Source organism: Dipodomys spectabilis, unplaced genomic scaffold (genome assembly GCF_019054845.1).
Source record: "Dipodomys spectabilis isolate Male_0828 unplaced genomic scaffold, ASM1905484v1 ptg000115l, whole genome shotgun sequence".
Classification (NCBI taxonomy): domain Eukaryota; kingdom Metazoa; phylum Chordata; class Mammalia; order Rodentia; family Heteromyidae; genus Dipodomys; species Dipodomys spectabilis.
In genome coordinates this window covers 2,461,029-2,473,053 of record NW_024870792.1, presented here as the reverse complement: position 1 = coordinate 2,473,053, position 12,025 = coordinate 2,461,029, and the positions used below count along the sequence as shown (strand labels likewise).

General features: G+C 39.1%; 1 protein-coding gene across 1 annotated transcript in view; it reads right to left on the bottom strand.

The window, feature by feature from the left end:
• The window catches only part of Dnah7 (dynein axonemal heavy chain 7), a 210,385-nt gene that overhangs the window by 122,648 nt on the left and 75,712 nt on the right, over positions 1-12,025 (bottom strand). The window contains exons 23-24 of the mRNA XM_042688311.1: positions 11,623-11,835; positions 10,507-10,616 (exon numbers count right to left, since the gene is read on the bottom strand). Coding sequence (XP_042544245.1) covers positions 10,507-10,616; positions 11,623-11,835 — 323 coding nt within the window. The remainder of the gene's footprint in view (positions 1-10,506; positions 10,617-11,622; positions 11,836-12,025) is intronic.

Sequence of the window (12,025 nt, the reverse complement as noted above, 5' to 3'; positions counted from 1 at the left end):
TCTAGGCAAAGTAATGTAAATTTTGAAATACATATACCAATATGTAGTCTTGTTAATTCAGCGCTGGGGATCAAACCCAGGGCATTGTGCATGCTAGGCAAATGCTCTGCCACTGCACTACATCCCAGCCCATGGCCATTTTGAAAGGAAAAAAGTGACATTGTCAATAAAGATGGAATGCAAAGCTTGAGAATGAACCAGGCAGTAAAGCTGCAGAGGTCCATCTTGTTTGAATATCTGCACATCAACACAAAAACCATATTTCTGCCTGCATAGATATTGATAATAAATTTGCCTTGTGAAGGTCAAAATGTGTTTGTGACTTTAACTAAGTATCACTATTCCACAATGCTGTGAAATATGTGAAATTTATGTAATCACTTAATACCAATTTTAAAAAAAGAAGAAGAAAAGTGAAAGAAGGGATGGGTTAGGAGCAATGGGGGACAATGTTATCAGACACTTTGTATTCATATATTGTTTGTAGAATGGGAACTTCTTTGTACAACCACTTAAAAATAATAAAAAAATTAAATTTTTAAATAAAGAAATTGATAGTAGATCCTCCTAACTGAGCAACGTGGGGAACTGAGGTTCATCATATATATAAATATAGAAACCTTGAGGTCTGATTTGTCTCTAAACATTTCTCTTACTTCGTAGTTTGTTTTCATGTGTGAGTGTGTGTGCGCGCGCGTATGGGCGCACGCACGCACTTGTTCTAGGGCTTGAATTTGGGGCCTGGGAGCTGTCCCTGAGGTTTTTTTTTTCCTCAAAGCTAGTGATCTACCACATAAGGGAGACCTAGATACTAGCACTACCTTTTATTGGAAAGACATCATCATTTTTTATGAAAACATGAGCGGTTATGCCACAACAACTCTAACCATTCTCTAGGAAACAATATAATTTAAAATTATTCTTCTATTTATGAGAGTTCAATACATTTTATTAAGTGCCTCCTTTGTGCCAAAAGAATTATTAGTACTGGGGACAGAGAAAAGCACAGAACATGAAAAAATTACAAGACATAATACAAAATGTATTAAACACATGCATTTTTAATTCATTGTGATGAGCTCTAAGAAGAAATCCCCAGGTACAAACGAGAATGTTAATGTAGGCCAGAATATCAAAAGACTCTACCTGTGAAAGGTAATTTTTTTTGTTTTTTTTAAATACACTTATTTATTGTAAAAATATTGTACAGAGGGGTTACAGTTACATGAGCAAAGTAATGAGTACATTTCCTATAAAGCATTGTTACCTCCTCCTCTGTTTTTCCCTTACCATCCCTTCCCTCCCACCTCCACAACTACATTCTCTTTTCCTCCTCCCCCTTCTCCCTACCTAAATGGTAAAGTTCATTTTTTCAACATAGTGTCTTGTACATGTCATTGGTACAATGGGTCAACCTGTATCCCTATTTAAGCATTTTGTTTTTTCCCTTCCCCTCCCCAAATTAGAAAAGTGTACATACAAGATGCAGGGCACAGACATCAACTACAGTGAAAACAGGGGTTATACCATGGGGGAGGAACATATAAAGAAACAAAAAAATCACATGGTACATTATAAATACGTTAGGAACAAGAGCAAGAAAGAAAAAATCACTTGTGTCCCTATCCTTAAAAAAAATGAAACAGGACGGACTGCAACAACTGACGACCTACAGGGTGAGTACCCATCAGGGGACAGGGAATCCATCAAGGGAGACCAGAGCTGGAGGGAATCCCCAGACCCTGACCTAGACTCCCTACCCCAACACCCGGACCACAGGACCCACTAAAACTGGGAACTGTTCGAGAGCCCCACCAGCCGGTGGAGCACACTCTGCTGGCCAGGCCAGAGCAAGAGCGCCCCGGGAAGGGAGCTTAAATGCTCAAGCCAGGAACAGTGCCCCTGGGTCAAGACTACCAACAGTAGAAGAAATTTGAACTGTGTCCTCCAGGCTGCATAACCAAGGTGGTATACACATTAGCACAGGCCTAACGAGCGCGCTCCAGGCTGGGGCCGGAACCAGGCCAGGGGACCGGCGCCTGAACAAAGCAAAAAGGGTCAGAAGTGGGGCTGTGGCTCAAATGGTAGGGTGCCAGCCCTGAGCTGAAGAGCTGAGGGACAGCACCCAAACCTAGAGTTCAAGCCCACAACCAGCCCAAAACAAACAAACAAAAACACATCAGGAGCCCATAGCAGACTCCAGTATTTGGGAGAGTGCATCCAGAGCATCTGATCTTCCCAAGAGCACCCGCAGGAGCAAACACAAGCAGTCTAGGCGGCTCAACCCTTCCAAAGGCGGGAATTGCTACAGCAGAGAGCTGAGAATCCTAAGTGAATAGCAGCTGGAAATAGGCTCCCAACAGAATCCAGATCAGGCACAGACTCTCTCTACCAATAGAGAATCAGCAACCAAGCAAAGACAGACACACCAAAACAAGATTGAAGAGCAGTCTCCTGAACCCCCATGCGAAAATCACAGAGAAAAATCACAAGGTTTACCACTACCCAGGACAGCAAGCTCACCTCAAAAGCCAGCAGCCACGCAGGGGAGAGCCCCAGTGGGAGCAAAGCAGGAATGGAAGACAAAAACTACATCCAAGGGTTGCTGGAGGCAATGACTCAAGAAATAAAGCGAGAAATGGATCAGAAATTGAAAGAGCACAAGGATGAACTATCAAAAGATATACAGGACATCAAACAAAAATTGGATGCAAAAATAGAAGCTGCACAAACCTCAGTAAGAAGTGAGATAAACGCCAAATTAGAGGTAATGCATACTGATATCACCTCATTGAGAGGTGAGATCAGTACTCTGAGAACCAACATTGAATCCATAAAGGGATCCATTTCCATCATGCAAACCACAATAGAAGCCACGGTCAACAGAGTGAATGAAATGGAAGGTAGAGTGTCAGATACAGAAGACAGAATACACCAACTGGACCAAAAAGTGACAGATATGGAAAAATCACTCAAATTAAACCAAAGGGAAATTCAAGAGCAAGCAGATAATGCTAAAAAATTTAACCTTCGCATAATCGGAGTGGACGAAGGTGAGGAATTCCAGAGCAAGGGAATGCAACACCTATTTAACAAGATAGTCAATGAAAATTTTCCCCACCTCAAAAACGACCATCTTAACTACATCACAAAAGCTTATCGAACACCCAACAAGCAAGATCCCAGGAGAAACACTTCTAGGCACATAATAGTAACAATGATGGATCTGAATAATAAGGAAACAATCCTGCATGCAGCAAAAATGAAGAAGGAGCTATACTACAACGGGAAAAAAATTAGAATCACTGCAGATCTCTCCACACAAACAATGAATGCAAGAAAAGCCTGGGAAAGCACCATACGAGCCCTGAGAGCCAATAACTGCCAACCCAGACTGATATACCCGGCAAAGCTAGCATTCACATTCGATGGAGAACTGAAAACTTTTAATAGCAAAGAAAAACTAAATGAATACATAAACATTAAGCCAGCATTACAAAGAATTCTAAGAGGGGGGACACAACCTGAAGAAAGCAACCAGGAACTGGGACCTGCCCCAAACAGGCATTACTCAAAGTCTAACTGAGCAAGCACAGGAGGAAAGGAAAGAAGAAAAACTTAGGAAAACGGAATGGCAGGGACAACAATGCATCTCTCTATACTTTCTCTTAATATAAATGGGCTGAATTCGCCAATTAAAAGAAAACGAACTGAGGACTGGATCAGAAAACAAGACCCATCCATCTGTTGCCTTCAGGAGACCCACCTCTCAGCCAAACATACAAACAAACTCAGAGTGAAGGGGTGGAAAAGGATCTACCAATCAAATTCCCCCAATAAGAAAGCAGGTGTAGCTATCCTGATATCTGACAAAATAAACTTTTCATTAAAATCAGTACAGAAAGACAAGGACGGACACTACATATTAATAAAGGGAACAATCCAAGAGGAGGATATAACCATCATCAACTTATATGCCCCAAATATCGGTGCACCCAGATATGTTAAACAAATGCTCTCAAACTTACAGAATAAAATAGATCCCAATACGATAATACTAGGAGACTTTAACACGCCACTCTCACCAAAGGACAGGTCTACCAACCAGAGGATTGGCAAAGAAGCTACCGAATTAAGTGAGGCCATACTTCAAGCGGAATTAACTGACATCTACCGAGTATTTCACCCTAAAACAACACAGTACACATTCTTCTCAGCAGCTCATGGAACTTTCTCCAAAATAGACCATATCATAGTTCATTCAAGGAACTTAAGCAAATACAAAGGGATCGACATAATCCCCTGTATCCTATCTGACCACAGTGGAATCAAGCTAGCTCTCAATAACAAAGCATACCGCAGAAATTTCTCTAATACATGGAAATTGAACAGCACACTCCTTAACAAGGCCTGGGTAACAGAAGAGATCAGAGAAGAAATAAAGCATTTCCTAGAACTCAATGAAAATGAAAACACCTCACAAAGAAACTTGTGGGACACAGCAAAAGCAGTCCTGAGGGGCAAATTTATTGCCCTCAGTGCCCACATCAAGAGAATGGAGACAGACCAAGTAAATAATCTCATGTTGCAACTAAAACAGCTAGAAAAACAAGAAAAAATGGGACCTAAAGCTACTAGACGAAGCCAGATAACCAAATTGAGAGCAGAGATTAACCAATTAGAAAATCAGAAAACCATAACCAAAATAAACCAAACAAAAAGCTGGTTCTTTGAAAAAATAAACAAAATTGATGGCCCGTTGGCAAGATTAATTAAAAAAAGAAGAGAGGAAACCCATATTAATAGGATTAGGGATGCCACGGGAAACATCACAACACGTACCCAAGATATCCAAACAATTCTAACAGACTACTTTCAAAAGCTATACTCTCTAAAGGAAGAAAATCTGGCGGAAATGGATGCATTTTTAGAGAAATACAAGTTACCCAAACTGAGCAAAGAAGAAGTTAACCAATTAAATAAGCCAATATCCTATAATGAGATACAGGAAGCTATCAAAAGTCTTCCAACAAAAAAAAGCCCAGGACCAGATGGATTCACAGCAGAATTCTATAAGACCTTTAAAGAAGAACTAATACCCATACTCCTCAAGCTCTTCAGAGAAACAGAGAAGGAGGGAGCTATCCCAAACTCATTCTACGAAGCCAATATCACACTCATCCCCAAACCAGGCAAAGACCCAACCAAAAAGGAGAATTACAGGCCAATCTCCTTGATGAACACAGATGCAAAGATCCTTAACAAGATTCTAGCTAACAGAATCCAGAAACACATAAAAAAAATAATACACTATGATCAGGTAGGCTTCATCCCAGAGACACAGGGATGGTTTAACATACGTAAGTCAATAAATGTAATCCAGCATATCAACAGAGCCAAGGTCAAGAATCACATGATTATCGCCACAGATGCAGAAAAGGCCTTTGATAAAATTCAACATTCATTCATGCTAAAAGCTCTGGAGAAAATAGGAATAGAAGGAACATTTCTAAAAACAATAAAAGCCATTTATGACAGACCAATAGCCAATATTATACTTAATGGGGAAAAGCTACAACCAATCCTCCTAAAAACAGGAACAAGGCAAGGATGTCCACTGTCTCCACTCCTCTTCAACATAGTCCTAGAACCCTTAGCCAGGGCAATAAGGCAAGAAAAAGACATTAAAGGCATCCGCATAGGGAAAGAAGAAGTGAAACTATCCCTTTTTGCAGACGACATGATACTATACCTCCACGATCCCAAAAACTCCATCCCCAAACTTTTAGAAATCATAAGTCACTTCGGCAAAATAGCAGGATACAAAATAAACCCACAAAAATCAGTTGCCTTCCTATACACTGATAACGCACAGGAAGAGAGGGAAATAAAGGGAGCAACCCCATTCACAATAACCTCCCAAAAAATAAAATATTTAGGAATTAACCTAACCAAAGATGTAAAAGAACTATTTAATGAGAACTATAAAAAGTTAAAGAAAGAAATTGCAGAAGACACTAGGAAATGGAAAGACCTCCCATGCTCCTGGATAGGCCGACTTAATATAGTAAAGATGGTGATACTTCCAAAATTAATATACAAATTCAATGCAATTCCTATTAAAATCCCAATGACGTACATCACTGAAATACAGAAAACAGTCCAAAAATTTATATGGAACAACAAAAGACCTAGAATAGCCAAAACAATTCTAGGGGATAAAGACAATATGGGAGGGCTATCCATGCCGAACTTCAAACTCTACTACAGAGCTATAATCACAAAGACAGCATGGTACTGGCACAAAAACAGACCCGAAGACCAATGGAACAGAATAGAAGATCCAGATATAAATCCACAGGCCTACAGCCAGCTGATATTCGACAAAGGAGCCAAAGACATACAATGGAAGAAACACAGCCTCTTCAACCGCTGGTGCTGGGAAAACTGGGCAGCCACATGCAGAAAACTAAAAGTGGACCCCAGCCTATCACCATGCACCAACATCAACTCAAAATGGATTAAAGACCTTAACATTAAACCTGAATCTCTGAAACTACTGCAGGACAGAGTAGGAGAGACACTTGAACTAATAGGCACAGGAAGGAACTTCCTGAACAGAGTCCCAGGGTCACAACAAGTTGGAGAGAGACTCGACAAATGGGACTACCTTAAAATAAAAAGCTTCTGCACAGCTAAATCTATCGCAACTAAGCTAGAAAGACAACCAACTAATTGGGAAAAAATATTTACCAGCAATATATCAGACAAGGGGTTAACATCCTGTATATACAGGGAACTCAAGAAACTAATCCCTCCCAAACCTAACAAACCAATTACTAAATGGGCAAGGGAACTAAAGAGGGACTTCTCAAATGAAGAAATAAAAATGGCAAAGAAACACATGAGGAAATGTTCATCATCCCTGGTGGTGAAGGAAATGCAAATAAAGACAACCCTGAGATACCACCTTACCCCAGTCAGAATGTCCCACATCCACAAATCAGCCAACGACAAATGCTGGAGGGGATGTGGAGAAAGAGGAACCCTATTACACTGCTGGTGGGAATGTACACTTATACAACCACTTTGGAAAGCAGTCTGGAGGGTCCTTAGAAAGCTAAAGATTGACCTCCCTTACGACCCAGTCATACCACTTCTAGGCATCTACCCTGAACAACAGGAACCAATATACAAGGACACGTGCACCTCCATGTTTATTGCAGCACTGTTCGCAATAGCTAGGATATGGAAACAACCTAGGTGCCCCACCACAGATGAATGGATCCAAAAATTGTGGTATCTATACACAATGGAATATTATGCAGCCATTAGAAATGACAAAATAATGGCATTTGCAGGGAAATGGATGGAGCTAGAAGGAATCATGTTGAGCGAGGTAAGCCAAGAACGAAGAGACAAACGGTACATGGTCTCCCTCATAAGTGGATGCTAAATCCAAAAGGTTAGTGATACGACAAAACTAACAGGACTTAAGAAACAAAGAACTCCCGCTCATCTGGTTGAACCACTACTAAATATCCTCATGCTGCTGATCACAAATATGGTATATAACATGTGAACACTGTTATATATTACAGACTGTGGTAGACAATTTGCTCCAGGGAAGTTAGAATGAACTTGTGACTTTGAAATTATGTAATCATTTAATCACAATCAAAAAAAAAAAAAAAGAACCTCGGGGAAGGGAGGGAGGGAGGGGATGGTAGGGAAAACAATGGAGGGGGTAACAATGTTCAAGAGGAAGTGTACTCATAACCTCACTCATGTAACTGTAACCCTCTGTATAGTAGCTTTACAATAAAAAAATAAAAAAAAAAAAAAAAAAAAAAAAAAAAATGAAACAATAGATAGAAGAGTGCTGAGGTAAGTAAATGGTATGAATGAGGAAGAGTTTGGAGTAGAACTTAATACAGATCTTATTTGATCTTCATAGGCTGTATTTGAATGCAATTCTTGGGGAGGATAGTCAAGTAGAAAGTACAATTGTGATAGGTGAGCCAAAGTGAAGAAGACTTTGTAGAGTTATATGTTCCTTTCCTTCCTCTTAGGTTGGCTCTGTAAAAACCATATAAAGAGAATTCCAGCAGAAATGTCCAGTTTCTTTCTCCACCCATATCTGACATGAATGGGATCTTGATTAAACATAGGGAGGGGTCACTATGTGGTTCTCATTTCTCAGCTGAAGCTTGGTGCTTAACCCACTGTTGTTGTTGCTGTTTTTGTATCCAACTCTCTACTCATATATAACAACACCCATAGCTTAAAGAGAGGGGATTATTAATCATCACCAGGCTAGGTATCTTCTTCAGCCTAATAGCTTGGAATTGAGGACCAGATACTAGCCTGGCCATTTACTACTAAAACTTTGTTTTCCATTGACTTTAGATTTTTGGTGTTCTAGTGGGAAGAGAAATGTATATTCTAAATCCCTAACATATCTAATAAACATTTCTAAAATAAAATCTGATCACTGACAAATCAGTAAAGAGAACACAATGAAAAAAGGATATTCTTTTCAACAAATGGTGCTGATACAACTGTATATTCCCCCATAAAACAACAACAAATCCAGACACAAAATTAATTAAAGTGGATTATAGTTTTATATGGAAACCACAAAAGAAGTTCCAAATATATGCTATATAATAGCGTCTTAATAATGTGTTTCAACAAAGAATAACTACAGAAAAGGATTTTGCCAAGGGAAAAATCTTACTCTGTAAATGGTACTATTAAGAAAATGAAAACTGCTGGTCACCAGTGGCTCATGCCTATAATCCTAGCTACTCAGGAGGCTGAGATCTGAAGATTGTGGTTCAAAGACAAGTTGGGCGGAAAGTCCATGAGACACACACACACACACACACACACACACATACACACACACACACACACACACACACACACACACACACACACACACATTGGAAACAGAAGCTGTGGATGGAGATAAAATACTTTTTAAAATATATATGAGTTACAAGATTTTTATCTAAGACGTACAAAGAACTTTTAAAACAACAGCAGGAAAACAATTCAATTACAAAATGGGCAGAAGAGTTGAACAATATTTCACTGAGTAAGAGAGTCATATTGAAATAAACATATGAAAGTACTTCCAACACCATGTAATGCAAAATAAGATGCACTATACATCTATTAGAATGGCTAGAATATCCAAATATCCAAATTCTTCCAAGGATGTGGAGCATTGAGAACCTTCCTTCCTTGCTGTTGGAATACAGCGAGTACAGCCACCTTGGAACATTTTGGCAGCTCCTCCCAAGCTAAACATAAGCTTACTGTATGATCCAGCTATTGTACTCCCAGGTGTTTCCCAAAACAAGTTAAAACCTACTTCCCCACAAAACCACTGCATAGGAATATTGTAGCAGCTTATTCAAAATCACCAAAACTTTTGTTTTGTGAAGGACATCAACTAAGATGTCCTTCAATGGGCAAATGGAAAAACTGGTATGTTCATACAAGAGCATGCTACTCAGAGATAAAGAGAAATGCGCCATCTAATTTTGGAAAATTATGGGGAAAACGTAAATACACATTGCTTAGTGATTGTCTTACTGATTATCTTTAGATTTTAAGACGACAGCACTTGGGAAAGTGAAAAGCTACAGTAACAAACATCATAGGTGGTTGTCTGGGATACAGGGGGCAGGGAAGAGGGTTAATGTGTGAAACAGACATTTTAAGGTCAGTGAAAGTATTCTGTATTACTGTAGTACTGTTATTCATTTGTCTAAAACCATATAACACAATAGACCCTGATATAAACTAAACACTCCAGTTAATAATAATATGTCTATATTGACTTATCAATATAGCATAACCATACCAATACAAGATATGAATAACAGAAGAAACATGGGGCAGAGGTTACTAATGGGATCTGTGTACTTTCTGCAACATTTTTCTGTAAATCTAGAACTGTTACAGAAAAGTTTAGTTTTCAAAAGAGAGATGATAGACAATAGAAGTAAAAAATATCAGTAAATTGTTAAACTGAATTCAATTCAATCAAGATGACTCAGTGCGTGACTAGATGCAAAGAGCTGAGAAAGAGCCAGGGACAGAGTCAGGTATTTATTAATATGATGAGGTTGAAAGGAAGCTGAGCTAACTTAGCGGGTGAAGTGGTAAGTCGAAAAAGTGGAAGCACCTATGGAGTGTCCAACAAAGACATCTAGCAGGTTTGCACAGCACATGCTTACACAAGAAAGGCACAGACTCCGGTCTCTAGGACATACAGCATGGAAGCCCAAGCATAAATGAGGACACTCAGGAAACTGGGGACAGGGGATTAAAAGAAAACTGGGAGAATATTAACAGACAAAAGGGACAAAGGAGACCAAAAAACCCACACAGGTTAAATACATTGTATGAAAGATAATTAGTTTTTTTTAAGACAAATCAGTGATCAGAGGTGAGTGAAATTTATTTCCAATATGTCCTTAAAAGATTTACCTGTAACAGCGATCTGTGAGTGGAGTAATCACCAGCCGAGGGGAGTTACCCAGATATTCGTATCCATATCGCAAACCAGCATTGATCATCTTTGTTTGTAACTGGTTTTCCTAAGATGAATCAGGGGGAAAAAGGGGAATGAGGTTAGATAACAAATGTCAGACAATATGAGATCTCAAGCTCTTTAAGATAGGATAAAATGTACTTTTCTAGACATGTGAATAACTGAAAGAATTCCATAAGTAGTTTCCATGAGTTAGTAGCTGAACTTGGCGGTCTATTTTTCATATAGAATGATTTAGAATTAGTGCTTTAGGAGTCTTGTATCACATCACCAGTCATAGTTTTTGATATACAATGGCTATTACCTCTGCCACTGTTTTCCAGATGAGGAAACCGACGCAGATGGAGAGTAACAAGCCTGAACAAGGACATACATTAGCAAAGGGAGGAGGTTGCATTTAAAATAAGGCACTCTTGAGACATTTGAGGATGCTGGGTCTTACCTCTCTTCTCCTCCTGCCCGAACCCCTGAAGATGTCTATAGCACCTATGTGATTGGAAGTTCTGAGCCCTGCTTCCTGTCTTCAGCTTCCTGGCCCACAGTACTAACTGTTCCTGCTCCTCCTTCCATCCCAGCCCTCAGAAAAATCCCCATCCACACAGATGCCTGCCAACTGCTTCTCTTGATTCATCAGAGGAAGCTTAAATGACTAAATCAGACTAAAGGAGTTTAATTTGTGCATTCTTCAGCTGTAACAATGATAATGGTAATTCCACAACTTTAAACAGACTAGTCTCAATGTTTTGTAAATTGCAAGCATAACTCATTTAAAACTAAGTAGCATTTGCTCACTTATTTCTATCAATATGTGTATGTACATGCTTATATGTAATAATTGAATAGAAATAAGGATAATAAATATAGATACTGATAACATAGCATTGTTAAGTGCCTTAATCTTCAATCTGGGAAAATGTTTATGTGCATATGTGTAGTCATTCTTCCGCAAAAATCCTGTTTACTGATACTATTTCCCATGTGAACAAGAAAACACAAGTTAAAAAGCTATGAGCTGAAGCTGCTGTGTAATAACATCCAGTGAAGTCACTTACTTGCCAGTAGTACCTAAGCTGACTTAACCATTCAAAGTCATTGTCATCCATCACACTCTTATTCACAAGTGCTGCCAGGACATCTCTAGCGTGGACATCTAGTACCACAAGGGCTCCCAGAGTAACCCGATTCTGCTTGGACAATTTGCCACGGACCAATGTGACAATATCATCGATTTGTCTGTTACATTTTTCCAAATATTTTTGAAGAGTCTGAAAGAAATTAGGGTATAACTTCCAAATGTGATCAGAATCATTTCAGGCAAAAATATTGTGAACTAGCATATATACATATATACATACACCTGCATACATGCATGTATATAATGCTCCTTTATCATAATTTTCTATAAACCTTAAATATAGTCTATTTTCTGTACTACAAACAAGACCAATCTGGCAA